This window comes from Myxine glutinosa, chromosome 4 (genome assembly GCF_964187855.1).
Source record: "Myxine glutinosa chromosome 4, kmMyxGlut1.1, whole genome shotgun sequence".
NCBI classification, from domain to species: domain Eukaryota; kingdom Metazoa; phylum Chordata; class Myxini; order Myxiniformes; family Myxinidae; genus Myxine; species Myxine glutinosa.
In genome coordinates, this window is record NC_136264.1 from 101669488 (window position 1) to 101697227 (window position 27740).

The following is a 27740-nucleotide window of genomic DNA, read 5'->3' on the forward strand; positions in this document are numbered from 1 at the left end:
TTTCAAGGCAGACGCAAGGTAGCCTCAAGGTGCCCGCAAGGTGACCGCAGGGGAGCCCTAGGGCGAACGTGCGGCCAGACAGACGGTAACGAGTGGGTATATATACCAGTTCTTTTTCATATGTACAACAGCACTTACAGTTGTCATGGCTACGGCTTGTCGAATTGCTACGGCCACCCTAGAAATGAAAAAAGTTATAACTCCGCGCTATCATTCCACGGCGACCCCTACGGCCTGTAAAATATAGCCATACGCCCTAGGGCCACCCTGAGGCCACCTCAGAAACTCTGCGGCCGCCGCACGTTTCTGTCAATTTATGGGGGGTACGGCCGCCGTATCCTAGCCGTAGAGCAAATGTGACTTACTCCTTAGCCTCATTGAAGGTTTAAAGTTGCACCCTTCATTACCTGACCCTCTTACTTGAGGTTACTGGTCCCTTCCTTCAATTCTCTCCTCTTCCTTGTCGTTCATTCCCTTTCTCATTGTCCAATATTGTTACCTTGCTGCCCTAGTATCAGTTCATACCCTCTGTCACCTTGCTCAATCCTTTGGAGGAAAAAAATAATGGACAAAAGTGGAACAAAACTTTGTCCGAAGTGAAATCCTTGTGTTTCTGATTGCAAACCTTACAATGCAATTGTAAAGACATTTGAAGTATCAATTACCTACCCTGCATGAAAAGTCTTCTGTTTTATGGTGCATGACACCATTTTCATGTGCAGAGGCCTAGTTTTTATTCTTCACCCTTTCCAGGTGACTCACTGCAGCATGACTAGGTAAAAATGCATTATCACAGCATCCTATTAGCATTACCCTTGAAGCAATATCAGTATCGAGTCTATTGCTTTGAATGGGAATGTGTTTGTGCTTTGAAATGGACTACACCCAAGCATGTTGTCAAAGGGTATTGATTGCATCCTTCTTTTCAAAACATAAATTCCTGACCCAAGGGTGGACTGCGGAAAGCTGGATATCACCGGAGCAATATTGATGCTGAGATTGACAGCCTCACGAGCATGCTTGCAGATATGGAGAATGATGACTCTTTCGCTTCTCGTCCCCGACAGGTTAGGCCCATCTCTGCTTCCCTCGCGACCTTCCTTGTTCTGGCTCTCCAGCCTGCGGTCCCATCCTTCAAAAGCATTCTTGCCCTTTGCCCCCTCTGCATGCCTCTTGCCTGCTTCCCATCCAACACGGCATTCAAACTTTGCACACATGTTGGGGGTTGCAAAGTCCTTGAAGCATGTAATGCCAAGGATTCCTGATTCCTGATGCATGTGTGTTGGGTATTTAAATATATTTATACTTTAGATATTTAGCACTTGTTTCCATCAATGTAAACCTATTAGTGTGCGAAGGCAAGGTTCCTATAAACTGCAATTTGTAATCTGCAGAAGTTGTTTTCTCAGACACGAATACCAGACAGGCCAAATCATCTGATTATATGATTGCACCTAATCCTATACACTAGGCATGGGGAACCTTCGGCCTGTAGGCTGAACAAGCCACATTTTGATCAGGCCTGCATGGTGATATTTAGTTCAGCATTTTAAGTAGCTATTACGTCGGAAGGGCTGGCAGGATAATTTGGAGGTATGCGGACTTGACTATGAGCTGTCTAGCCTGGGTTTGAATGTCGACCCAGCTATAAACTGCCACGCTGGTGGTTTTCTTCCTTGGATGGACATTAAACTGGGTGTCCCATTTGCTAGCATTAGATGGTGGACGTTAAAAACCCCACAGTGTCCTTCACGAAGGGAAGGTGAGATATCACCGGCATCATGATCAAATTACAAATTCCTGCACTTTTAGTCGAGTATCCTGTGTCAGAATGGTGATGCATCCAGGTTGTAACCCCTCAGCAACGCAGTTGATGAAACTACCTCGGCAGATCTGTGTACCTAATGGCGCAAGGAGGAAAAAAGGGAAAAATAATTGTTGAAACAGTAAGTCCGACAAAATTAATTTCCCAAGAAATGTTATAGCTTCTTTAATCCTCATAAGTTGCACGTAACCATATTCATCGCTACAAGCGATTGCATCAATCTTGTCAGAGAGTGAACAAGAAGACAGGAAGGCAACCACACATGTGCTCTGTATCTTAGTACATTGTTGCCGGTGTACAACCTTGTAATTGGAGATTGAAGATTGAGAATACTAATTATTTTGTTTTACCATTGCCTTTTAAAAACGGTCGAGGAACAAAAAAAGGCATTCTTAGTGGTTTGAGATAAAAGCGATGACAAAAGTGAATATTTTTTATCATTGGCTGCGGTTGATAAAATGGCGAGTGTTAAGAAGCGGAAAGTTGACTGGGAGTGCCGTGTGTTTCAAGAAAGGTGGACAAGTAAGTAAGTAAGTACTTCTTTATACTTGTGAAAGATGCAGCTGTTTTCCTGGTATGTTCAGCATCTGTGCCTGTTCTTGAAGAATACAACCTGAAGACACATTACTCCTCATAGCATGCAAGCTATGTAAATTTAAAGATCAAGAATTCATTAAATTGAAGCACTAAAAATTATTTTTGCACAACAAACACATTTTCTTTGAAAAAAAAAAAATGTAGAGGCAGAACACTGTGTGTTCTGCCTCTACTGAAGTAGAAACTGTGTGTGTTCTGATTTAGAAAGTTTGAGACGTTTTCACTGGTTCTTGGCTAAAGTACTGATATAGCTGATACTACTCAATTTGCAATATTATTTTTACCTGAAGCTGAAGCAGAGTTTAACATTGCTCAAGAAATGTTGGTGCTGCGAGGTATGAAGAACATCACAACTGGATATGGCATATTTATAATGCTGAAACATGCGACAGACAAGTTTTCATTGAATTTTGAAAAACTATGTGGTATTTCAACTGAGGACGCACCTGCTATGGTGGGCAGTAAGTCAGATTTAATCATTCGACTAAAACGAAATGACATCCATGAACATTGATACATCTCAACTAATTACCTTCCGCTGTATCATACATCAGCAAAATTTGCGTTCAAAACCAGGAAAAATGAGAGTTTAAAAAAAAAAACATTTGTACACTTGGTCAAGTCTCAGTTCTCAGAGAGTCTCAGTTCGTCGAGAGTTAATGTCCTCAGTTTCATGCATCAATTTTATCAAAGCTCAAGAACTTGATCATCAACAATTTCAAGAATTTCTGTAGGAACTCAAATCAGAGCACGGAGATCTGACCTACTACTGCAAAGTTTGTTGGATCAGCAAGGGAAATATCATGAAACGATTTGAAAGATGGAAAAGATATATGGAAATGCTGTTGAATACAGAGAATGAATGGGATGGCAACATAGAGAGTAACGCAGTTTTAGGACCGGCAGAGAAGATAACTGAGAAGGAAGTTGAGGAAGTGATAAAAGCAATGAAGAGTAGAAAAGCGGGAGGGCCGACGGGAGTTGTGGGAGATATGTTGAAGGCAGCAGGAAGTTGGGGTGTGAAGAGAATGGCAGGGATCTGTAATCTCGTGGTGAAAGAAGGCCGCATTCCAGTGGATTGGGAACTGAGTACCCTCGGCCCTCTATACAAGGGGAAAGGTGACCCTCTGGAGTGTGGCTCGTACCGAGCGATAAAGTTATTGGAGCATGGAATGAAGGTATTGGAAAGGGTGTTGGAGAGGAGGATAAGGAAGAAAGTGAAGATCGACGAAATGCAGTTTGGATTTATGCCAGGAAGAGGAACGACAGACGTACTCTTTATTGTGAGGCAGTTGCAGGAGAAGTACATGGAGAAGAGGAAGAAGTTGTTCTTGGGTTTGTTGATCTGGAGAAAGCATCCGATAGGGTTCCACGCGAAGTATTGATATGGGCATTGAGGAAGTTAGACGTGGAGGAATGGTTGATCAGAGTTGTGATGGCAATGTACAAAAGAGCGCGCACAACTGTAAGGACGAAGGACGGGAACAGTGGTGAGTTTGAGGTGAAGGTGGGAGTGCATCAGAGGTTGGTACTAAGTCCACTACTATTTGTAGCTGTGATGGAGGTGCTGGCTCAGACCGTAAAGGAGGGTTTACCATGGGAGTTGTTGTATGCAGATGATCTGGTGTTGATTGCGGAAAGTATGGATGGACTGAAGGAAAAGATGAACAAGTGGAAGAAATGTATGGAGACAAAAGGTCTCAAGGTGAATATAGGAAAGACGAAGGTGATGGCAAGTGGTAAAGCATGTGGTGAGGTGGAAAGAACTTGGAAGTGGCCATGTGCTGTGTGCAGGAAGGGTGTCGGAGTGAACTCAATTCAATGTACAATGTGCGCTGAGTGGGTTCATCAAAAATGTAGTGGTCTGAGAGGGTCATTAACCAGTGTGGCAGCTACATTCAAATGTAAGGTGTGCACAGAGGGAGATGCAGATGGAGGAAATGTTGAGTTGGATCTTGGAGACGGCGTGAAGCGGGAAGGTGTGAAAACATTTTGCTACCTCGGAGACATGCTGAATGGAGAAGATGGATCAGACTCGGCAACGGTTGCTAGAGTGAGATGTGCATGGAAGAAGTTTCGGGAACTGAGTGGCGTGCTGATGAGGAGGGGAGTGTCGTTGAAGCTGAAGGGAAAGGTGTATGCTGCATGTGTGAGAAGTGTTATGATTTATGGGAGCGAGACATGGGTCATGAATGTAGAGCAGCAATGAAGGCTTTAAAGGGTGGAAATGCGAATGGTTCGACGGATGTGCGGAATGTCGTTGAGAGAGAGGAAGACAAATGATGAATTGTGAAAGATGATGGGAATAGAACCTGTGATTGATGCTGTAAAGAGGAACAGGTTGAGATGGTTTGGTCATGTGTTGAGGAAGGATGAAAGTGACTGGTTGAGAAGAGTGATGGAAATGAATGTAGAAGGAAGTAGAGGACGGGGAAAACCGAGAAAGACTTGGCTAAAGATGGTGGAAGAAGAAATGCGGGCAAGGGGGTTAACAAGGAGAGATGCAGAAAATAGGGCAAAATGGAGAAGATTGTCATAGGGCCCGCAAGGATAACCCCCGCTCTAGCAGGGAAAATGGCCTTAAAATGCATGTTGTTTCTTGTTGTTGATTTGAAAGATGAAGCGCACATGTGCTGGAATTTTTTTTTGTTGTTGTTTTTTTTTGTATACAGAATCGAGGCTCGTGAAAGAGCTAACATTTATTTCACAAACAAATCAAACAGACAAACAAAATATATAAAAAGAGGGAGCAGAAGACAAGATGGGGAGAGAAGGGGAAGCACATAAACACAACATTTGAGAGCAGGGAGATGTGTGGGAGGGAGAGGGCTTGGGGGGAGGAGGCGTGGGAAGGGGGGTGGGGTGGTGGGAGAAGTATAAAACACAAGGACACCAAGGACTTCCAGGACAGAAGTTGGTATTTCAAAAAAGTGGATTTGGGGTGAAATTAGGGTGGGGGAAGATAAGAGATGGTGGTGAACAGCTGTTTTAAAGACCTGGAGGGTGGAGTGGGATTGAAGAGAGTGAGGGAGTTTGTTCCAGAGGTGGGAGAAAAGAGGAATGAAGGAGTGAAGGTGAGCAGAGAGTCTTGATTTTGGCAGTTTAACCATAAGAGTGTTGCAGGCAGATCTTGTGCGACCTGTAGGAATATTTGGGGGACAGAGCCCAGAGAGAGAGCTGGGGGGGGGGGGGGTGGCAAGGCCAGAGAGGAGTCGGTAGAAGACAGAAAGACCACCAACCTGCCTGCGGTGAGTGAGTGAAAGGCCCTTGGAGTTAGCTTCATCGCGGGAGATTCCAATGATTCTGAACGCTTTGGTTTCAACAGCGTGAAGACGAGCTAGGTGTGAGGCAGGAGTACCAGCCCAGAGGGGTGAGCAGTATTCCATTGAGTTGCGGATGAAAGCCTTGTATGTGGTGAGGAGCTCTTATGTTGACATCTTATGTATGTATGTCTCTGCCATCTTATGTATGTATGTGGTGAGGTGAGGACTGGCTTTGGAGGCCAGATTTGAAATGTGGTTTTCCCAGGAAAGAAAATCTTGAAGGGGAAAGAATTGAAGGGGAAATCGGTCGCAGAATTTAAAAATGATCGGTGGCTTTACGATCTTGCATGGACACTGCAACGCAAATGTTCAAGGTCAATTGGTAAACCAATTGTAAAGTCTTTTCACGCTAAACTTTGTTCGTGGGAAAGTCAGTAAAGAAAAGGCAACAGCTGTCAATTCCTCATTCTGACCAACCATTATGAGAGGATTGACAAGGTGTCTTGCGCAGAAGAATTGTCATCATTGAGCATCGCTTTTTCGAAGAGATCTGCTGACGTTGGTGTTCAGGATTCAAGTATGCAGATGTTTTGCTTCATTCTCTACTGTTGTCAAATCTGGTCCAGAACACTTGCAAATGGAGATTATTGACCTTCAAGAAAATGATGAACTTGATCTTAGGTTTAGCAACATGAACACAGTTGATTTTAACAAGGCACTCCTGCTCAAAGAAGACTTCACCTAACTGTCCGCCTAAGGGAAGAAAGTTGCTTCATTTTAAGGGAGCACTTATCTCGGTGAACAGTTTTTCTCGCAATTGAAGTTCATGAAGTTGGAAGTGCGATCAAGGTTAACAGACAAATACCTTGAAAGCAACTTAAGAATAGCACCAACAAATAGTATTCTGCATAACATGGAGACTTTCATCAAAAGGAAGCAATATCAGAAGTTACATTAGGTATGATACTTTAAAATTTCTATTCGTATGAGTGTATTATTAAAACGAGCAACGGTACCCGCCCTACGGGCAGGGCTTCAATTGGGAGGCCCAAATGAAAAAGCAAAATATCAGAAATTGAAGGCTTTTTTATTTTATACGATTTATATAAACATCCATTAAATCATATCACACACAAATCATCAAAATCTAAACAGTATTTGTAGAATTTCAATAAAAGCCACATCACTGTTCATATCGGTAAATATTATTCCATCGTGTTTGGGAAAATTGGAAATTGGAAAAATTGGTCAAACAATATAGCCTATTTTACTCTAGGGGGTCCCAGGATTACCCACCCAAAATTTCGTTGCGATCGGTTCAGCCGTTTTTGCGGTACCTGGGAACAGACAGACAGGCATTTGGTGAATTATAGTAAGATTTATATAAACATCTGTTAAATCATATCACACGCAAATCATCAAAATCGCAACAGTATTTGTAGAATTTCAATAAAAGCCACATCACTGTTAATATTGGTAAATATTATTCCAAAGTGTTTGGAAAAACTGGAAAATTGGAAATTGGGAAAACAATATAGCCTATTTTACTCCAGGGGCTCCCAGGATTACCCACCCAAAATTTCGTTGCGGTCGTTTTTGATGCCTAGGATGCCGATGCCGATTTTGGATGCTGATTTTGATGCCTTTTGATGCCGCCGTTTTTGCAGTACCTGGAAACAGACGGACAGGCATTTGGTGAATTATAGTAAGATGTATATTTGATTTCCTTTGTTACTTTTGTTGCGTTTGTATCAAGAATCAGGATGTTTAATTGCATTATAATAATTTTTGTATGTTCAGTAACATGTTAGAATGATTTGTTGCATTATTTATGTGGCACCCAGAGTGCGCTAGTGCTCCACCTAGTTTGTTTACAGACTACACCACTCCCAAATATGGGGTAGGAGACCCTAGATAAGTAATTTTAAGGCAATTCCCCAAAGGTAAGTGTTCAGTTAACTGAACAAACAGAGATTTCAAACAAATGGAATTTATTACAAGGTTTGGTTGGAGAGCACAATACAATGCTTTATTAACATTTGAAAATAAAAACTCTAAAAACCATCCGATCCTGCAGGCATATCCTTAAAAAAAAATGACCACTTGAGGGAGGTACACTTGGAGCTAACGCAAAAGGAATACAATCACTGCAAATATACACATTCAAGGGCTGTAGGCCTTACACACAAGGCATTAAAGATCACTGCAAACAAGTGAATTCAAGGGCTATAAGCCAGATACACACAGGATGTGAAAGCACAGCCAATAGGTATCGAGTAAAAATTATTTAGCCCCAGTACACGACCATACTAGTCTTGAAAAACAAGCTTAGGATAGGTTCAGCAGTGGATGGTCTTGGAAAATAACAAATATAAAATTAACAAAAGAAAAAGTAAACATAAAACAAAACGAAAAAAACACAAATCGGCTAACCAGCTTCACAAGAACCTTCATAGATACTAGGAGAAAATTTAATTAGCATCCAATGGTTGGTTAGGTTAAACAGTATCAGTATCCCAAAAGGCGAATAGCAGCCAAGTAATAAAGACTATCAAAGAACAGCAGCTAACAGCACGAAACAAATGTAAAAAAAAAAAAAAATAACCCATAAAATTAGCTTTCTCTTAATTAAAAGCATCCCTGAAAAGGTTTAACTTAGCCCTACTACCCACCACTATAAATGTACAAACCTATATACAAGGCGCTAATTGTTTGCACTCGACATAAAACAAAATCACATACCCTTTTCACAGGAGATCAGGGGTTACCCAGATCACGGTGGAAACACTCCACTGTACCTCTACCTAAACAGTAAACATATAATGCAGTCACCATTTAACAAACAAACATACAATAACAGCGTCCGCATTTCATTTTGTTTTGTTTTTTTTGTTTTTGTTTTTTGTATACAAGATCGAGGCTCGTGAAAGAGCGAACATTAATCACACAGAAAGACAAACAGACACATAAAACAAATAACATCGGGAGCGGTAGACAAGATGGGGAGAGAGGGGGAAGGACACAAACACAACATTTGAGAGCAGGGACCAAGAGACATGGAGAAATCGAGAGAACTGTGGGAGGGAGAGGGCTTTGGGGGGGGGAGGCATGGGAAGGGGGCGGTGGGAGAGGTATAAAACATATGGACACTGCCAGGACTTCCAGGAAAGAAGTTGGAATTTCAAACAAGGTGGATCTGGGGTGCATTATTGGGGGTAGAAAAGATCAAGGTTTTGGATGGGGGAAGATAAGAGATGGTGGTGAACAGCTGTTTTAAAGACCTGGAGGGAGGAGTGCGATTGAAGTGAGTGTGGGAGTTTGTTCCAGAGGCGGGAGAAAAGAGGAATGAAAGACTGAAGGTGAGCAGAGAGCCGAGATTTCGGCAGTTTAACCATCAGAGGGTGGCTGGCAGATCTTGTGCGACCTGTAGGAATATTTGGGGGACAGAGCACAGAGAGAGCTGGGGGAGCAAGGCCGGAGAGGAGTCGGTAGAAGACAGAAAGACCACCTACCTGCCTGCGGTGAGTGAGTGAAAGGCCCTCAGAGATAGCTTCATCGCGGGAGATTCCAATGATTCTGAAAGCTATGGATTCAACAGCGTGAAGCCGAGCCAGGTGTGAGGCAGGAGCACCAGCCCATAGGGGAGAACAGTATTCCATTGAGCTGCGGATGAAAGCCTTGTATGTGGTGAGGAGCTCAGGTGTGCCTAGGAAGGACTTCGCACGACGGAGGATGCCCAGTCAGCGACTGGCTTTGGAGGCCAGCTTGGAAATGTGGTTTTCCCAAGAAAGATCATGGCAGATAGTGAGACCCAAAAGCTTGAGCGACAGAACTTCTTGGAGAGGATTGTTGAGAAAGTAGATGGGAGGGTTGTCCAGTCGATCTTTTCGGAGAGACATAGTAAGAGTGTGAGATTTGTCAGGATTGAAAGACATGTTCCACTTGTTTGACCAGTCTGTGATTTTATCCAGGTCTTCAGAGAGTGAGGAGGCTGCAGACTGCCGATCTGAGGGAAGAGGGATGGAGCGGCAGAGAGTCGAGTCATCAGCAAAGAGATAGAGAGGATTTTCCAGAGAGTCGGAGAGATCATTGATAAAGACCAGAAAAAGCACAGGGCCCAGCACACTGCCTTGGGGAACTCCAGCCTGAACAGGAAGGGGAGATGAGAGAAATCCATTCAGGGCCACACGTTGACTACGACCAGAGTGGAAGCCCGCAAGCCATGCATGGAGATTTCCATGGATACCATAGGAGGAGAGTTTGGTGAGCAGAGCTGGGTGCTAGACCGTATCGAAGGCACGTGATATGTCAAGGGACACAGCTCTGATTTCCTGTTTGGCATTGAGGACCTCCATCCATTGTTGAGACAGCAGAAGCAGCATGTCCAGAGTAGAGTGACCTGGTCTGAAACCAAATTGATGATCAGAGATCAAGCCATTGGAGAAGAGGAAAGATTTCATATCCGAAGCAATGATGGATTCCATGACTTTGCTGATAATTGGGAGCAGGCTGATTGGTCTGTAGTTGCAAGGATCTGTTTTTGCACTTTTTTGTGTAAAGCGGTAATGTTTGCTGATTTCCAGGATGCTGGCAGATGACCTTGAGCAAAAGATAGGGTGAAAAGAACAGAGAGAGGGTGAGATAGAGCGGCAGAGCAGGATTTTAGGACCCGTGGGCTGATGCCGTCTGGTCCAGTTGCAGAATCAGAGTCGAGGTTTGACAAAAACTCCTCCACCTTGTCAGGAGAGAAGGACACAGAGTCCAGGAGCAGTTGGGTTCGACTGGGAAAGGTGGGAACAGAGAGAGATGGGTTTGGGACTAAGGATTTTGAGGCAAACACAGAGTTGAGGCATTCGGCTTTGTCACGTGTGATGTCAACTGTGTGGCCATTTGAGGTAAGGGAGGGGATGGAGGGGGAACAAACACCAGAAACGGATTTGACCAGACGCCACCAGGATTTGGAGGAAGGAGACAGGTTTGAGAGTTCATTCTTGAGTGAGGAGAGATAGTGCTTCCTGGCACTCCTGAGGGTAGACACACACTTGTTCCGAGCTTGGTGGAAGGAACTGAGATTGCCTTCAGTTGGATTAGCCTTCCAAGAGGCAAAGGCAAGTTGTTTCAGGGCAACTGCCTCACCACAAGATTCAGTGTACCATGGACGGGAGGAAGGGTAAGACAACTGAAGGCGAGATGGGATAAATCTGTGCATGAGAGAGATCAGTTTGCTTTGGAAGAATTCCCAGGAAGAATTGATGTCAGAGGCAGTGGAGATGGGAGACCAATCCAGACGATTGATGGCTGCTTGAAGACCGTCCCAGTCGGCCTGAGTGAAATGCCAGACTCGTCGACGCTGAGGAGGCTCTCTGAGAATGGCCAGAGAGAGATGTCCACTTTGACAAGCACATGATCAGAAGAACCGATTGGAGCAGAAGAAGAGCAGCAGACATTAGCAGGGAAGTTTGTCATAACCAAGTCTAGAAGAGAAGATACTCCATTGGCTGAGATCCGGGTCGGGAAATTGACAGATTGTGTCAATCCCAGTGAGTCACAGAAGTCCTTTGCTGAGGTGCCATGACTGGTGAGAGAGGAACCCACACCCAATTTATACGTGAAACTAGCAAAGTGGTGTCGCATACTCAATATAAGCCTACCTTCATTTGCCGGTTACATGCGCACACCCACTGGACAGCCAGGAATTCACCGGAGAGTACAAAAACTCGGAAATACGCTTCTTGAGCAGACGCAACCAAGCATACCACCTTAGCTGGCACAACCAGGAAGTACCATCACAGAGCACCCGTGCAATAGTCGTCCAACGCTATGCCTGCACAGGTAACGTATATAAATATAAAGGGGCGGAACCAATGTAATTATCTCTGATAGGGACTAATGATTGGTCCCACATGCTACATTTATCTGCATGCGTGCTGTTTAAATTACTAACAAATCACGAAGCATACATCCGGCCAACACCAAGTATAACAATAGCTATTATGGCCCTCGGACTAAAAGGTTCTCCACCTCTGCTCCACACTTGCAGAAAAAGGACAGGTTTCTGGTATGTAGCACTTTATTGGGGGTGTGGGTCTTTGTTTAAAAGTATCTAAGATGTTTATTTTAATAAAAAGGGTCCCCATTTCTCTACAGAGCTACTCCAACACTCAACCCACAATCACCTCACCACAGCGAAGTCAGCCATCGGGTCCACGTTCGGCTACTGCTGCTCTTTTTGCAACACCCAAGGTTCCACCGGCTCCAGCTTCCTACTCTAATGGGAAGGCTCGTCTGCAACCTGTTCCTGCCTCTTACTCGACAGCCCTTGCCCGCCCCCCACCCAATGTGCAAGTTAGAACAGCCCAGCCAGGGCCGGTTTATGGAGGCACATCTCCCAGACAGGCTGAACAAATATACAGCCATCCTGCTGGCCAAGGAGTGGGACAGCGGCCTAGTGATGGGACTCCCCAGGGGCGATCAGGAGTGGAATCGGGTGTTTATAGCAGGCCAGTTGGACCACCACAGAATCAAGGACAAGCTGGGAAGGTGGTCGAGGCAGGTCCAGTGGGAAGATATGTCGATCCTGCATTTGCACAGTGGAGTCCAGAGCCACCTCACCCAGCAGGTTGTATTTTGTTTTTGTTTATTGTGATAAAATTGTCATCTTGTGTCAACTTCCGATGAGATTTGTCTAATTCTGTTTGTATTCTTCCAGGCTGTGCTCGTTACACCGAGGCAGGTCATTCTCCAGGAGTGATGGCGAGGCCTAGCGAGCAGGCATTTGCACGCAAGCCAGAGTTTGAGTACTCCGGACCTCCACCTCCACGCCAAGGTCATGTTCCCAGCTATCATTCTTCACAGCCACAGACACAAGGTGCTGGTTATTCCATTGGGCAGCAGCAGGCCTCAATATATACCCCAATTCATCAAGGTCCAAGCTATCAGCCGACCCATACACAAGCCCCAGTAACGGGATATGCCTCCGGACAGCATCAGCTCCTAAACTATCCCCAGCAAGCTCAGAGTCCTCGTTACCAACCTTCTCAGGTCCCTGTTTCAAACTACTATTCGGGCCATCCTCAAGCATCAGCCCATGGCCAGACCTTGCTGTATACTCAGAACAAAGGACCTCCATGCCAGTCAAACCAAAGCACTACCCCAGTAATGGGTCACATCCCTGGCCAACCTTTGGCTTCGACCTATTCGCAGGTCCAACCCAGGAAGATGCCTGTTACAGATGACATTCCTTTGGCTACAGGGCTTGCAATGAGACCACAGGTAATAATTTATGTGGACTTTTATTCTTTGCTTTCACAAAATGATGGTTTCTCATAACACTCGGTGTATTCTCGTTTGAAACAAAATGTGTGTTTGTGTGTTTGTGTTTTAAAGCCTGGATTTAGACAGGGTGAAGTACAGCCAATTGGGGGCATGGTCCCTGGTGGGGATTATGCACAGCATGCCATCCAACCAACAGGGTATCTGGAAGATGAAGTGGATCGTCTAACAAAGAAGATGCTTCAAGACATGAACCACCCTCCACCTGATGATTATTTTGGTATGACCACGGGCAGGAAGGAGTGTGATTGATGCATTGTTTGTAATTATAATGACATTGTGTAATTGTTTTGGATTTATTATAATTATTCATACATTACAATAACTTTGCAGTTCCTAACGATTTCCATGCCTATATTGTCTGATATTTGATCGTATAATTTGATAAGACCTTGTGAATTCTACCGTGAGCCAACATGCTATTATATTGCAGGGAAGTGTTCGCGATGTGGGGAGGACGTAGTCGGTGAGGGTAGTGGCTGCACTGCTATGGACCAGGTGTTCCATGTCGATTGCTTCACGTGCTTAAACTGCCATGAACGTCTCCGAGGGCAGCCATTCTACAGCGTGGATGAAAAGGCCTTCTGCGAAGCATGCTACATCGTGAGCAACTGGGTCTACATTGTCTTAACGTAGTTTTCCTGATTCTTTCCAATGAGTTCACAATTATTTATTTCCAGTGGGTGGCATTTGGACCTGAATTTAAATGTACAACTTGACTCAACTTTTGACGTCACATCTGCTCCTTTTTCAAGCATCTTAAAATCCATTTCTACCCATGTCCGAGATGTTGCATCCATGTTTGCTAAACATGCCCTTCCTTTTTTATTTATTAAAAAAAATGATCAGATTTTGATCTTAAGAATATTTCTTCTTCTTTTCCAGTTCGTTGACTTTCTTTGGATCTTATTTATTGTGGATTTGCATTGGGCATATTTGCAGATATTTAATGTGTGGAGAATTGTTCAATAAGAGGATGTAAATTTTTTACTTCTCCAGTATTGTACCATCAATCCAGTTTTTCTTTATATTATAATAAAAATACGCTCTTCATGTATAATATTTACTGTATATTGTATGTATGCATAGATGTATCAATATTGATGCTCTTCGGTCTTGTGCCTAACCCATCCCCCTCTTTTAACTTTCTTTCCATCACAGGACATTCTGGAGAGGTGTTCGGTCTGCTCTCAGCCCATTATGGACCGTATCCTGAGAGCTACTGGGAAAGCTTATCATCCACAGTGCTTCACCTGCGTTGTCTGTCACAAAAGCCTTGATGGTGTTCCCTTTACGGTTGACGCCACCAATCAGATCCACTGCATTGATGACTTCCACAAGCAAGTCTTCTCTTTGCTACATCTGTCATGTACTTGTATGCACGATAGGGATTCTCTACAGCACAATAGTGAGGGGGGTGGGGGCGGGATTCCAGGAGAGAATGTAGGATTGGACTGGGGAAGGGGTGAGGTAAAAAAAATAATCTTATGTTGTACAGAGATCTCAAAACTTGGTTGGAAGAAACTGGAAACAAAGCTGATGATCGTCCCCCCCACCCCTCCCACTCCCCACATTATCATCCGCCCCTTCCCCCATCCAAAATCGAATTCTCCAAGTCCAAAAAGGGCATTGAAGTTTTAAAACTGCATGTAATCAAAATGATACCAACTCCATCTTCTCATAGTTCGTGATCATCAACCATTATAAGTCCATCCGAGTAGCATGAACAATACTACCCCACCTTGAATGTAAACTTTTTACAAAAACCCCCTTTAAATTTTATTTATTTATCTTGTTTATTAAAAATGGAATGAAGTTGCATGCGTATGAAGCCTTCAACCCCATTGGCTGGAGAGCTGGCCTGACTCCACCCACAATAATTGTCCGGAAAATAATCATACGTCTGCCATGTTGGTTTCCTGGTAAGCTTTATTTATATCATTACAAGAATCAGGCTCATGGTGTTGGCTTAGCGGTTAGGGTGCCGGCTTGGGATCATAGGATCCTGGGTTCGAATCCTGGTCGATCGCTGAATTAACACCAGGGGGGTTGACTCAGCCTGTCATCCTTCCGAGGTCGGCAAATTGAGTACCAGCTTGCTGGGATGAATGATCACGGTGTGTACCCCGATTTAGAATAGGCACACCGTATCCCTGCGCATCGAAGAACGTGACCAAGGGTTGGCGTCAGGAAGGGCATCCGGCCATAAAAAATATTGCCTCAAACAGGGAACCATGATTGTCATGGGGCCCGCAAGGCTAACCCCCGCTCTAGCGGGGAAAATGGCCTTAAAACGATCATTCTTTTTTTATTTTTTTTATCAGGCTCATGGAAGAGCAAGGTACAATGGACAGAGGGACAACAACCAGGAAAATAAGAGGGAGGGGAGGAAATGCTGGAACTAGCAAGTAAAATGGTTGGGTTAGCAAAAGTTGATTGGGGTAATAAAGATCATGGGTCAAAATTGGGGATGACCAGAGATTTTGTTTATTTTTTTTATTTTTATTTTTGCAATGCAACTGATAAATCGTGGGTTAATGTTATTGCTTTGGGTGTTACAATGAACAAACACCCAATTTTTCTAGTTTTTTATGCCTCCGTTGATGAAGTCGCCGGATGCATTATGTTTTCAGGTTGTCTGTCCGTCCATCCGTCCGTGATAGCTTTTCGTTACCCCGATAACTTGAGAACGGCTGAAGGGATCTTAGTCAAACTTGGTGCAGGTATGTATAATGATGTAAAGATGAACTGATTCGATTTTGGTGTCAGGAGGTCAAAGGGCAAAGGTCAGAGGTCATGTTAGGTAAAAATCCTGTTACCGCAATAACTTGTGAACCAGTGATGGGATTCTGACCAAATTTGGTACACTTATGTAGAATGATGTAAAGATCAACAGATTGGATTTTGGGATCAAGAGGTCAAAGGTCAAAGTCTGTAATGTGTCTATAACTTGAAAACGACTAAAGGGATCTAATTCAAACTTGGTACAGATACAGTCACGTGAAAAAGTAAGTACACCCCATGTAAAGTTTTGACTTTTTCAACATATTTCAACATACAGCTATTTGATCTTCATTTCAACAATATTGATAGATAAAGGTGATATAATATAACAAATATCATGAAACATTTACATTTTGTAGTCCATTGTATAATTTAAATAAACGTAAATGCAAATTTCGCATGTGGAAACAATCCATAGAATGGATCAGGACGCAACAGAACAAAATGCACAACAGGAGAGGAGGAAACATATAACAGTGGGGTTGAGGGACAATATAGAGAGAGTCTTCCAAGGTAAGGTATTGGGGGTGGGGGGGGAGGATGTGAGGACTAGGGGTGGACAATATGGATGCAGAAGGAAAACAGAAAAGTTGGTAAGAGGTGAGCTTGTGGAGAGTGAACGGGGATAGAAATATCATTATTTTGGATGGGGTGTGATCTAGGATGGTGAATTGGGTAGGGGGAGTGGGAATCAAGAGCACTTGGGGGGGGGTGGAGGGGGGAAGAGGCAAGAGCAAGTGAAGAGCAAGGGGTACAAGACCAGAAAGGAGGAGATAGAAGACAGAAACCACCGACCTGTCTGTGATGTGATAATGATAAGCCCATATAGTCAGGCAGATAGGTGTATCCATCATAAGAATTGTGGGTTTAGACGTACAAGCATGAAATTTGGCACAGTCATAGATAATAATCTAATGAATAATTCCAGATATGGACCCACCGCGAAAACGTCCTATGGTAGCCATGGCGGCCATTTTACAAAATGGCCGTTTTGACCGCGATTATTTTTTACCGGACGACACAAATGCTTCTTTATGTTCTAATGAAATGACTCTAGATACACATATATGCCATAATTGTATTCTCCAAATGACCACAATTTGCATTTGTGTTGCCAGCAATGTCAATTAACCCACCAAGCACTGTAACGGTAACTTATATTACTAGATAGTTCCAGTTTGATCTTGTTTATACGTCACAATTTTCTCCACCACACTGGCACAAAGCGGTACATTTCAAACTAGCTTGTTTGCACTTGCATCGTCCCTTGCAACTCTTTTTGCATTTACAACAAATCAGCTCCCTTGATGAAATGCTGGCTTCAGGAAGCATGGACCACAGGGGTTTCCAGTTGTGGCGATCGATCCATCCCCAATCCCCAGGTGAGGGCAGATCCATAACAACCTTGAGCATGTTTCCCCAGCAGTGGCCACCCGTGTACACAGCCCTCTTGATTTGTTGTACCAGGGCTCCTCTGGTAGGGGGAATAGCTTGCATGGCTCGTCCTTTCTTCGTGAAGAGTGCCTGTCGAGCTTCGTCTATGTTGACGAGATTGCTGGTGCGATCGTAGAGAAGAATGGTGAACCGCTCGAGCACTGCCACAACGTCATCAGAGATGTCTGCTGTCCCCGTGGAGAGATGAACAAACGCTGGCGTCAATTCGTCAAATACTTTCCAGGTATCCCAGGCTGTATTCTTGCCCCGTGTATTAAATGACGAGACTGTGTCACACCCTGTGTATGCATGGAACATCGGGAGGGCCTGTGACTTATCTGGTCCGAGGAATGCTGCAATTTCATGTGCTGGAATATACCTGAAGTGCTGACCTGTCCCAAAGGCCACCCAAAGCTCCTGGATTTTGAGTTTGGTTGTTGCTGCCACAGCCAATACCACTATATCTGTATCCACCGTACGCAGAAGAATTTTCTGAAATCCATCACGGACTGCATCCGCGAGATGTATCATCATTCGTGTATCAGCCTCCTCATGGTCACATGGGGGCAAGATGACTGGTGTCGCGTGCGGGAATGCACGTCACATCTGAACCATCCGTGGTGACTATCTGCTTATCTGATACAAGATGTGTGATGTGTTTTGTCAAGAAGGCAAACAGTTCTGTTTTGTTTGCATCAATTCTCAGGAACTGCTGCCAATTTCCTGGAAGAAAAGTGGATCCGTCAACTCTCCTTCGAATGCCTTTCCCACGTTTGTCCCTGGCTTGAGATTTCAGGCTGTTGTCACGGTACAGGTCCCAGACTATATCCACACGACAGGCTCTTTGCAAGTGACCTTGTATGTGTGGCAAGAATACTTTCAGCACATAATCATCAAAGGTTTTGGCAGCAACTGGTTTCAGAACGTTCACCAACACTGCCCCGTCAAGGATAGTGACGTCAGTATCTGGTTTTGGAGCATCACCTCTGACCTCTGCTATTTTCCTATCTATAGACACCAATGAGAAGTATATTTCGGGGGGGGGTGCACGAGACCCCTATCTAGCCACTAGACTAAAAGCGGCCATTTTGTAAAATGGCCGCCACGGCTACCATAGGACGTTTTCGCGGTGGGTCCATATCTGGAATTATTCATTAGACTATTATCTATGACTGTGCCAAATTTCATGCTTGTACGTCTAAACCCACAATTGTTACACCTATCTGCCTGACTAATAAGACTCGGCTTCATCATGAGAGATTCCAATGATCTTCAAAGCATTGGTTTCTTTAGGTGACAGGGGCACCAAGTGAAAGGGGAGACCAGATGAGCAGTACTTCATCAAGCTGCGGATGAAGGCCAATATTGTAGGTCGATAAGAGTTCACATGTGCCCAGGAAAGACTTTGCACAGCAAAAGAAGCTCAGTCGGTGACTGACTTTAGAGACCAATTTAGGGATGTGGTTCAACCAAGAAAAATAATGGCTGATATAGTGAGAAAAATAATGGCTGATATAGTGATAAAAATAATGGCTGATATAGTGAGAAAAATAATGGCTGATATAGTGATAAAAATAATGGATGATATAGTGAGAAAAATAATGGATGATATAGTGAGAAAAATAATGGCTGATATAGTGAGAAATAATGGCTGATATAGTGAGGCCCAAAAGTTTGAGTGACTGAACTTCTTCAAGAGGAATTTTAAGGAAGGGAATGGGAGGGTTTGCCAGATGGTCCTTTCAGAGAGAGACAGTAAATGTATTTATCAGGATTGAAAGACATATTCCAAGTGTTTGACCAGCTCGTGGTTCTATGAAGGTCTGCAGAAAGGAAAGAGGCGGCTGCCTGTTCATCTGAAGGATAGACGATGTTGCGGCAAAGGGTGGAGTCATCAGCAAAGAGATAGAGCATCTTTCAGTTGGATGAAAATCTAAAACCTTTCAGTTAAAAACCACAACATTTTTTGCGAAGTGATATCCCCATTGCACAAGAGAAAGATTTGGAAATTTTTATTTTATTATATCCACCACCAAAAGTGGACGGAGGTTATCTTTTCAGCCCATAGTGTCCTGTCTGTATGTGAGCAGGACATCTTAAGTTATGGACACATTTGGATGTAGGTTTGTGGACAGGTTCATTGTGTGAGACGGATTTGGTGAAGATCCGGATCCGAGAATTTTCTTATTTTTTATTTGAGTGATTCTTCACCATTGAGAGATTGGGCCAAAACTATATATAGCATGCTATTTCAAAAAGTTTTGGACGGATGAATGCAAAACTTGGTGGATTATTTGGGTAGGTGACAAGAACAAGCCGATTAGATTTTGGATTACGTCCGGATGCAGATCCAGCCTATCAGTGGGCCACAAAGCAGAAACTGTTTACGCTGGTGGAGGTATGCTCTCTACCGAGTGCTGTTGTAGTTTACATAGTGCCTCCTATCCTAGAGTCATTAGTTGTGCCTCATGCACAGATATTATACTATAGAATGCATCCAGTCATTTTTGAGTAGAGGCTGAGAAGGACAGGACCCAAAATCCAACCCCCTTGTGGGGCCGGTGCCAGTTTGGGGCTAATAACATTGGTAATCGAGGAAGCATGATCCTGCCTTGCAAGAAAAAACAAACAATGATGTTCACGGTCTTGTGAAAATGACCAATCCAGTTGAAATATAAGAGATCTGTCATAAGATGGGTCTTTGGGTAAAATGTGGATGTGGAGGAGGAGGGCGATGGTTGTCAAAGAAGGAGGCAATTGAACAAAACACAAAGCACTTCCTGCTTCAACACAGCTTGGCACAATGAATATGGCGAACTTGGGTTTTGACAAAGGGCATAACGAAGCCCAACCAGATATCCCAGGGTGTTAAGATTTTGTGGCACCAATTTTAAGAGGCAGGGGAATGCGCCATGTTGTCCCTCACTACAGTGAGGCCATTATGTGCAACAACTGGATAATTAATGTGGTGTCTGTGGCACGATGTGCATGGAGCTAATTTCCTCATCTGCTTTCATGAGATCGATGCTTCCACACATCTTGAACCGAAAAACAAAATCCTTCATTTGCAGATTATCCTCGGTTTCTGGAGGCAGCAACGATGCTTGTTTTGCTTACCCAGGATCCTTTAAAAGGTCTTTTATAGACTTCTTGGCATTTTAAAGTTTCAGCATTTGTTCGTATGACATTGATATTTGCAGAAAGTTTGCACCGCGGTGCTCTGTTTGCCACGAAGCCATTATGCCTGAACCGGGGCAGGAGGAGACTGTGCGGATTGTGGCGCTGGATCGCAGCTTTCACGTGCACTGCTACAAGTGTGAGGTGGGTACAGTGACAGTCAGGTATGCCCAAGGTGTCCCACTGATAAGTTATATTGTAAGATTTTTAATAGTCCATGGAAGAGGTCATTTGTAGAGGGTTGGGGGGGAAACGGGCAGACAAAGCAGTGTCAATGGCATTGGTTGGTGGCATTGTTGTTGTTTTAAGGGCAACTGACTTTTTTTGTTGCTTGACATGCTTTTTTATCAACGATGTGAAGGAGTCCAAAGGCTTTGGAGCCAAAAGGTAACTTTCTCCTAAAGGCTTCAGGGTTGGTAATCATGCCATGTTGACATTTTCCTTTCGTGGTTGGAGGGAAAACTCTTGACGATGCATTGTAAAGTTCTATATTTATCCAATATAAATATGCTTGTTTGAAAAATGAATGTCTAAACATTGTGGGTGATGTCATTGTCATCTGTGGTCGAAACCACAAATGGAGGCAAACATTACGCTCTGACTATAAATGGTGGTTTGCATGTGTTAACATATTTGGATAATCTCGCAAGTTTTTATGCTGAAATACACTGATGACCTATGACCATTTATAGCATGAAGCATACTTTTTGGAATTGTTTGAGCACTTGATTGTTTTTGTTTGATTTTTGAAATGTCATAATTTGTAAAATGGCAAAACCATAATAATTGGTTTTAGATTTAAGCAATTTCGTGACTTTTTGGGGGGGCTGGCAACATTGCTTAGAAGTATGCCCACGCACCTCGCATGCTGGGCGATGCATCGATGTGTGTTGTCCACTGGAGGGACATCGAGCTGGGCGATCCATCGGCCAGCACTGGTCGTTTGTTGAAGTTGAAGACCCCATTGTGTGTTTTGTAAAGAGTATGCGAGTTGTTGGCTGCGCCATGAACAAATTGCTGCGACGTTCTGTCTAACATCAGGCTCACCAGGCGGTTCATTAAAGATTCGTTCCAAAAATTTTCTCAGCCGACTCCACAGACTGGGTATAATAATTGGGGTGGTGGTAGTAGTATATGTAGAAGTATATGTAGAAGTAGATGTAGAAGTGGATGTAGAAGTGGATGTAGTAGTAGATGTAGCAATAGATGTAGAAGTAGATGTAGAAGTAGATGTAGAAGTAAATGTAGAAGTAGATGTAGAAGTAGATGTAGAAGTAGATATAGAAGTAGATATAGAAGTAGGTGTAGATGTAGATGTAGAAGTAGATGTAGAAGTAGATGTAGAAGTAGATATAGAAGTAGATATAGAAGTAGATATAGAAGTAGATATAGAAGTAGATATAGAAGTAGATGTAGAAGTAGATGTAGAAGTAGATGTAGAAGTAGGTGTAGAAGTAGATGTAGTAGTAGATGTAGAAGTAGATGTAGAAGTAGAAGTAGAAGAAGTAAATGTAGAAGTAAATGTAGATGTAGATGTAGAAGTAGATGTAGTAGTAGATGTAGAAGTAGATGTAGAAGTAGATGTAGAAGTAGGTGTAGAAGTAGAAGTAGAAGAAGTAAATGTAGAAGTAAATGTAGATGTAGATGTAGAAGTAGATGTAGAAGTAGAAGTAAATGTAGAAGTAAATGTCGAAGTAAATGTAGAAGTAAATGTAGAAGTAAATGTGGAAGTAGATGTAGAACGAGATGTAGAACGAGATGTAGAAGTAGATGTAGAAGTAGAAGTAGATGTAGTAGTAGGTGTAGCAATATATGGAGAAGTAGTTGTAGATGTAGATGTAGAAGTAGATGTAGAAGTAGCTGTAGAAGTAGATGTAGAAGTCGATGTAGAAGTCGATGTAGAAGTAGATGTAGAAGTAGGTGTAGGTGTAGATGTAGATGTAGAAGTCGATGTAGAAGTAGATGTAGAAGAAGATGTAGAAGAAGTAGTAGATGTGGATGATGATGTAGATGAGGATGATGATGTAGATGATTATGTCGTAGATTGTCTACATCTGCTTCACATTTCTCTTTTTTTGTCCCTCATCTTTTGTGTTGATATTGTGCTCGATCCTTGTATTCACCCTTATCCATAGGACTGCGGCCTCCTCCTGTCATCCGAGAATGAAGGGCAGGGATGTTACCCACTTGACTCTCACATCTTGTGTCGCAACTGCAATGCTCGCCGCATCCAGGCACTCTCGGCCAACATCACCACTGACCTTTAATCGTCGACTTCAAACGATGAATCTTTGGCCTTCAAAATTATCACATCCTTTTGATATCTTTATACCTGAAATATCTGTTGTAATATTCACATTGTAATTTGACTTTGCTGCTTCCTGCTACTTGTAGATTTAACCTGTAGCTTTTTCACTCTATTCCATCAATTTTCTTTTCGCATTTTCCTTCCCTAAAATGTGATTGCAATCCATCTGAGCAATAAATTGGGTTTTGCCAAACTGTGAGTGTGAACAAAACCGATTGATATGTTAAAATGCATTTCGGGCTTCCAATTGTGGTTGCGAAGCGCTACTTCACTAATGTATAGAAAGCGTGACTGATGTAAAAAGGGATTGGAAATGGGACTTTTTGGGAGGTGAGCACGGTGATTTCAACACATTGAGCCATGCGGCGTTCGACATATTTTGTGCCTTCTGCTAAACCCAAAACATTTGATTAAGACTTGTGGTGTTGATTTTTTTTTTATCCATTTTGCAAATTATGAACATAAACAGAGAAGGTACACGAGATGAAATGACAGCGGAATGGTGCAGTTTCATTTGTTTTTAGCAATTGTGATGGCGAATGTTTATTTACTTGGGCATTGAGACAGGACGTTGTCTCGGTGCGTTCCTTCCTCAAATTGCTGGTCCTTGTTTAAAGCTTGTGAAGACCTTCAAGCTAAATTTTTTTTTTTTTTTTTTTTGTTATATGCATCACATGTGCTGTTTGTGTACAGAATTTATTTCTGCACATCCAGATTAGGTTAGTACACGGTATCAGACTATATAACTGCTGTTTGTAGGCTACGCATGTTATTTGTGTAGACATTCCGTTTATTCATTGCATTGCCGTTTGACCTCCTTTCTGCCTTTTTCTGATCATTTGAGGAATTGAGGTGTGCTTTACCTTTAACATAAATATCCACCAGGCTGCATTAGTGTGCTGACCATTGAAATCATGTTCGTCATTCATATGTATGATTGACGAAAGTAGCATTCCTCTTTTTTCCCGCCTCTGGAACAAACTCCCCCACTCCCTTCAATCCCACTCCTCCCTCCAGGTCTTTAAAACAGCTGTTCACCACCATCTCTTATCTTCCCCCATCCAAAACCTTGATCTTTTCTACCCTTGTTAATTCACCCCAGATCCACTTTTCTAAAATACCGACTTCTTTCCTGGAAGTCCTAGCAGTGTCCATGTGTTTTCTACCTCTCCCCCTACCCCCCTTCCCATGCCTCCTCCCCCAAGCCCTCTCCCTCGCACAGATCTCCCGATGTCCCTGCTCTCAAATGTTGTGCTTGTGTGCTTGACCCTCTCTCCCCATCTTGTCTCCCACTCCCTTTATTTCGCCTTATGTGTCCGTTTTTGTTTTTTTTGTCATTAATGTTCGCTCTTACACGAGCCTCGATCTTGTATACGAAGAAAAAAAATCTGTACTGCAAGTGCGGCGACGGAGAAACAACTCTCCACCCTTCTGCTAGTGTGAAGCTTTTGTTCTCTGTTTCCATCTCCATGTTCAAGTCTGGATTACGATATGAGTAATGGCGTGTCCAATGCTGTCGGTCTTCGTCCACAGAAGATGACGTCATGATTTGTTTTGTGACATCGTAGGCTGGAGTTGTTCCTGCCTCCCAAGTCCTGCTGTGGGCCTTCACAACTTGACTCGCAAAACAAGATGGATAGTTTTGTAAAACACCTATCTCCTTGTTCACCCCACCCTATACAATAACATTGACGAGCTCCTTAGCTGAAAACTTCTATTTGAGTTTTCAATCCATTTATTCCAGTAATCCTAAGAATGGTGAGTTACTTGCAAAAAATATTCATCCCATATGGCAAATGGTAGCTTTAGGATTTTCTAGTTTATTTTCTGTTATTATTTCATTTCTCTTTATTTTGCAATGGGGGAGAAGGGTGGGAAGGGGGAGGGGATGGGGTGAGTAAAATTAGCATATTTTTTGAACTGCACATATTTTGCCTTCATTTTCACAAATATTGTTTCTTGAGGCAATTGTTGCAAAAATGGCTTTTCTTTTGTCTTAACTATTTTTTCAAAAAAGTGCAAAAAAACGTCTCGTGCCTTATTTGAAGTACACGCGTTGCTGTCTGGATGACTCCAGTGGTATGTACAAGTAGCGTCCTGTCTGGATGACTCCAGTAGTATGTACAAGTAGCGTCCTGTCTGGATGACATCATATTTCTTTATTTTATGAATCATCACACATCCATCTGTTAAACATTTTTGTATAACCAGCAAGTAATTGATACTTTATAACTGCACATTTGCGACACTAATTTTTATTTTATTTTTCTAACTACCACAAGCAAACCTGGTGCTTTGTAAATGTGTAATCTGAAATAACTTTGGTCTGGGTTCATTTTTGGCATTTCATTTATTTTCACCTTACCTGCTTAATGTGTTCTGGGGTGTGGGGGGGGGGGGGGGTATGGGGTTCCTCGGATGATTCATATCAGTCTAGAGAGCTGTTCTTGGAATGTGGAACTTATTTCATTCTTCCTGCATTTTTGGAGGTATACTGAGTTAGGTAAGAGTAAACCGCATTTTATTTGGTTTCACTACTCCACTTTCTTTTGGCACATGAATGATTAGCCAATTGGAGCTGTTTGTCACCAATGGCCATGAGTAAAGTTTCACCAAAAATAAAAACTTTCCATTTTAATGGTAAAGTAGCTTATGTATATTTAAACAGCTGTTTCTAATAAAGATTTTAAAACATCCATCACAAGATATTTGTGCTTTCTGTGCAAAAACGCTCAATATATATATATATATTTTTCTATGTTAAATAAATATTTAAATATATTTTTGTAATTACCTCCGCCACCGAAGGTGGATGGATGTTGTGTTTTCACCTCTGTCTGTTTGTTTGTGAACGGAATATCACAACGTTGTGGACGGATTCGGACGAAACTTGGTGGACAGGTTGGGTGTCTGACAAGGACGAATTGATTCAATTTTGGTGAATATTCGAATCCGGATCCGGATCAGATTGTTTTTTAAAGTAACTTCACCATTGAGTGATGGGGCTAAAAACGATCTATAGCACGATATTTCAACAAGACCGATGGTCCAACAACGACGTAGCCGGAAAAATTTCAGACTGACCAGATCAAGCGTTCTACTTGTCGATTTATGACGTCATAATGAAGGCACCGATGACATCATTAACATATCGTTTTTTTCCCCCATGGGGAGTACTTTACAATGAACCACCTTTCTATTTTTTTTCCAAGGAATGGTTTCGGAGATAGAGTTGCAAAGTTTTTCGTTTTTTTCAAGATGCAAGGCATACATGTAAACATAAACACATATACACATGTGCTTCAAAGGCTTAAAAAAAAAATACTGAGGTCAGGGTGGGTGGGGGGAAAGACCCTAATTCTATATATTGTCTACTTGTATTTTGTAGTAAATTAAGTTTTGTAATAATAAAAAAATTTTTTGCACATTTACTGTGTAAATAAAAACACAAATTCAGTTTTGTAAAACAAAATAAAAATAATTTAAAAAAAAACTATTTACACATTAAACACATTCATTTTTGTAAAATAAATATATAAATGAAAAAAATTAAGATTATATAAAAAGAATAATTGTTTAAAAATGCAAAAAAAAAATTTTTTACACATTTACTGTGTAAATAAAAAGAACACATTCAGTTTTGAAAAATAAATAAATACATTTAAATTATAAAAAATAATTGTTTTTAAAATGTTTAAAAACTTTTTACACAACGAGTGTAAATAAAAACACAAATTCAGGTTTGTAAAACATAAACATTTTTTTTCCCCCTTTTTGTGTAATTAAACACAAATTGTAAAGAAACACACAAATTCTGTTTTGTAGTAGGCGTTTAAATAATCTTGTGCACAAACAAAAGTTAACGTGAGTGTTGGGCACCTCCTAGTCGTCTATACTTCCCTCTAGTGCGTAGAGATGTAAACTACAGAATTGCCTTTCCTAGTTCATCCCATGAAGTAAGCACGGACTCGATGCATTTTAATAATGATTTTGTTCGCTTTGTAGTATTAACACAAAACTGCGGTATAAAGAACACAAGTTCAAGATTCACTAAATAATAAGGTTGTTTATGTTTACCATACCCTTTACACAGTGTTGATGCTACTACTACCGAATCCATTTCCATTTCATGTCGTTAAGGGTTTAGGGCAGACATCATGGCTTGGAGGTACGCACACTCACGTCTAAAATGCGCACACACGTATAACCTGCGCACACTCACGTATAACCTGCGCACACTCACGTTTAACCTGCGCACGCTCGCGTTTAACCTGCGCACACTCGCGTATAACCTGCGCACACTCACGTCTAAGCTGTGCACACTCACGTTTCACCTGCGCACACTCACGTATAACCTGCGCACACACGTTTTATAACCTGCGCATCCTCACGTTTAACTTGCGCACACTCACGTTTAACCTGCGCACACACGTTTAACCTGCGCACACTCCCGTCTAAGCTGCGCGCACACGTTTAACCTGTGCACACTCACGTTTAACCTGCGCACACTCACGTTTAACCTGCGCACACACGTATAACCTGCGCACACTCACGTATAAGCTGCGGACACTCACGTTTAACCTGTGCACACACGTATATCCTGCGCACACTCACGTTTAACCTGCGCACACTCACGTCTAAGCTACGCACACTGACGTCTAGGCTGTCTAACCTGGGTTCGAATCCCAACCCAGCTGTTGTTTTACATGTTTGTTTAAACTCAGTGTTTTACATGCATGGTGATTCATGAATGTGTGTGCTGTCCCTCGGATGGACGTTAAACGAGTCTGCCAGCATCCGTTTGTGGACATTAAAGATCCCACGGTGTCCTTCGCGAAGAGGAGGCCAGCTCTCGCCGGAACCCTGGGCGAATTCCCAATTTCTGTCCCAACCAGCAGAGGGAACCCGTGAGTTAACGCGTCAGCGGCCCAGCCACCCCCCCCAGCCGAATGACGTCATCCCGCTCCCGCAGCCTCGCACTGCATCCACACAAAGATGATTACGGGTTATACTATAACTA

The 27740-nt window shown here is 42.7% G+C and overlaps 1 protein-coding gene across 16 annotated transcripts in view; it reads left to right on the forward strand.

Annotated features, from left to right (window-relative positions):
• Window positions 1–25416, forward strand: part of LOC137425051 (uncharacterized) — a 100755-nt gene extending 75339 nt beyond the window's left edge. For 8 of the 16 annotated variants that reach the window (XM_078776226.1, XM_078776234.1, XM_078776228.1 and 5 more), the window contains 8 exons: window positions 951–1067; window positions 11833–12304; window positions 12395–12957; window positions 13072–13237; window positions 13451–13620; window positions 14179–14357; window positions 20436–20556; window positions 22548–25416. In XM_078776226.1, coding sequence (XP_078632352.1) covers window positions 951–1067; window positions 11833–12304; window positions 12395–12957; window positions 13072–13237; window positions 13451–13620; window positions 14179–14357; window positions 20436–20556; window positions 22548–22679 — 1920 coding nt within the window. In that variant the 3' untranslated portion in view covers window positions 22680–25416. Of the gene's footprint in view, window positions 1–950; window positions 1068–11832; window positions 12305–12394; window positions 12958–13071; window positions 13238–13450; window positions 13621–14178; window positions 14362–20435; window positions 20557–22547 lie in introns of all 16 variants that reach the window. The other 8 variants (XM_068113049.2, XM_068113048.2, XM_078776225.1 and 5 more) reach the window with 3 other exon arrangements.
• The last annotated feature ends 2324 nt before the right edge of the window (window positions 25417–27740 follow it).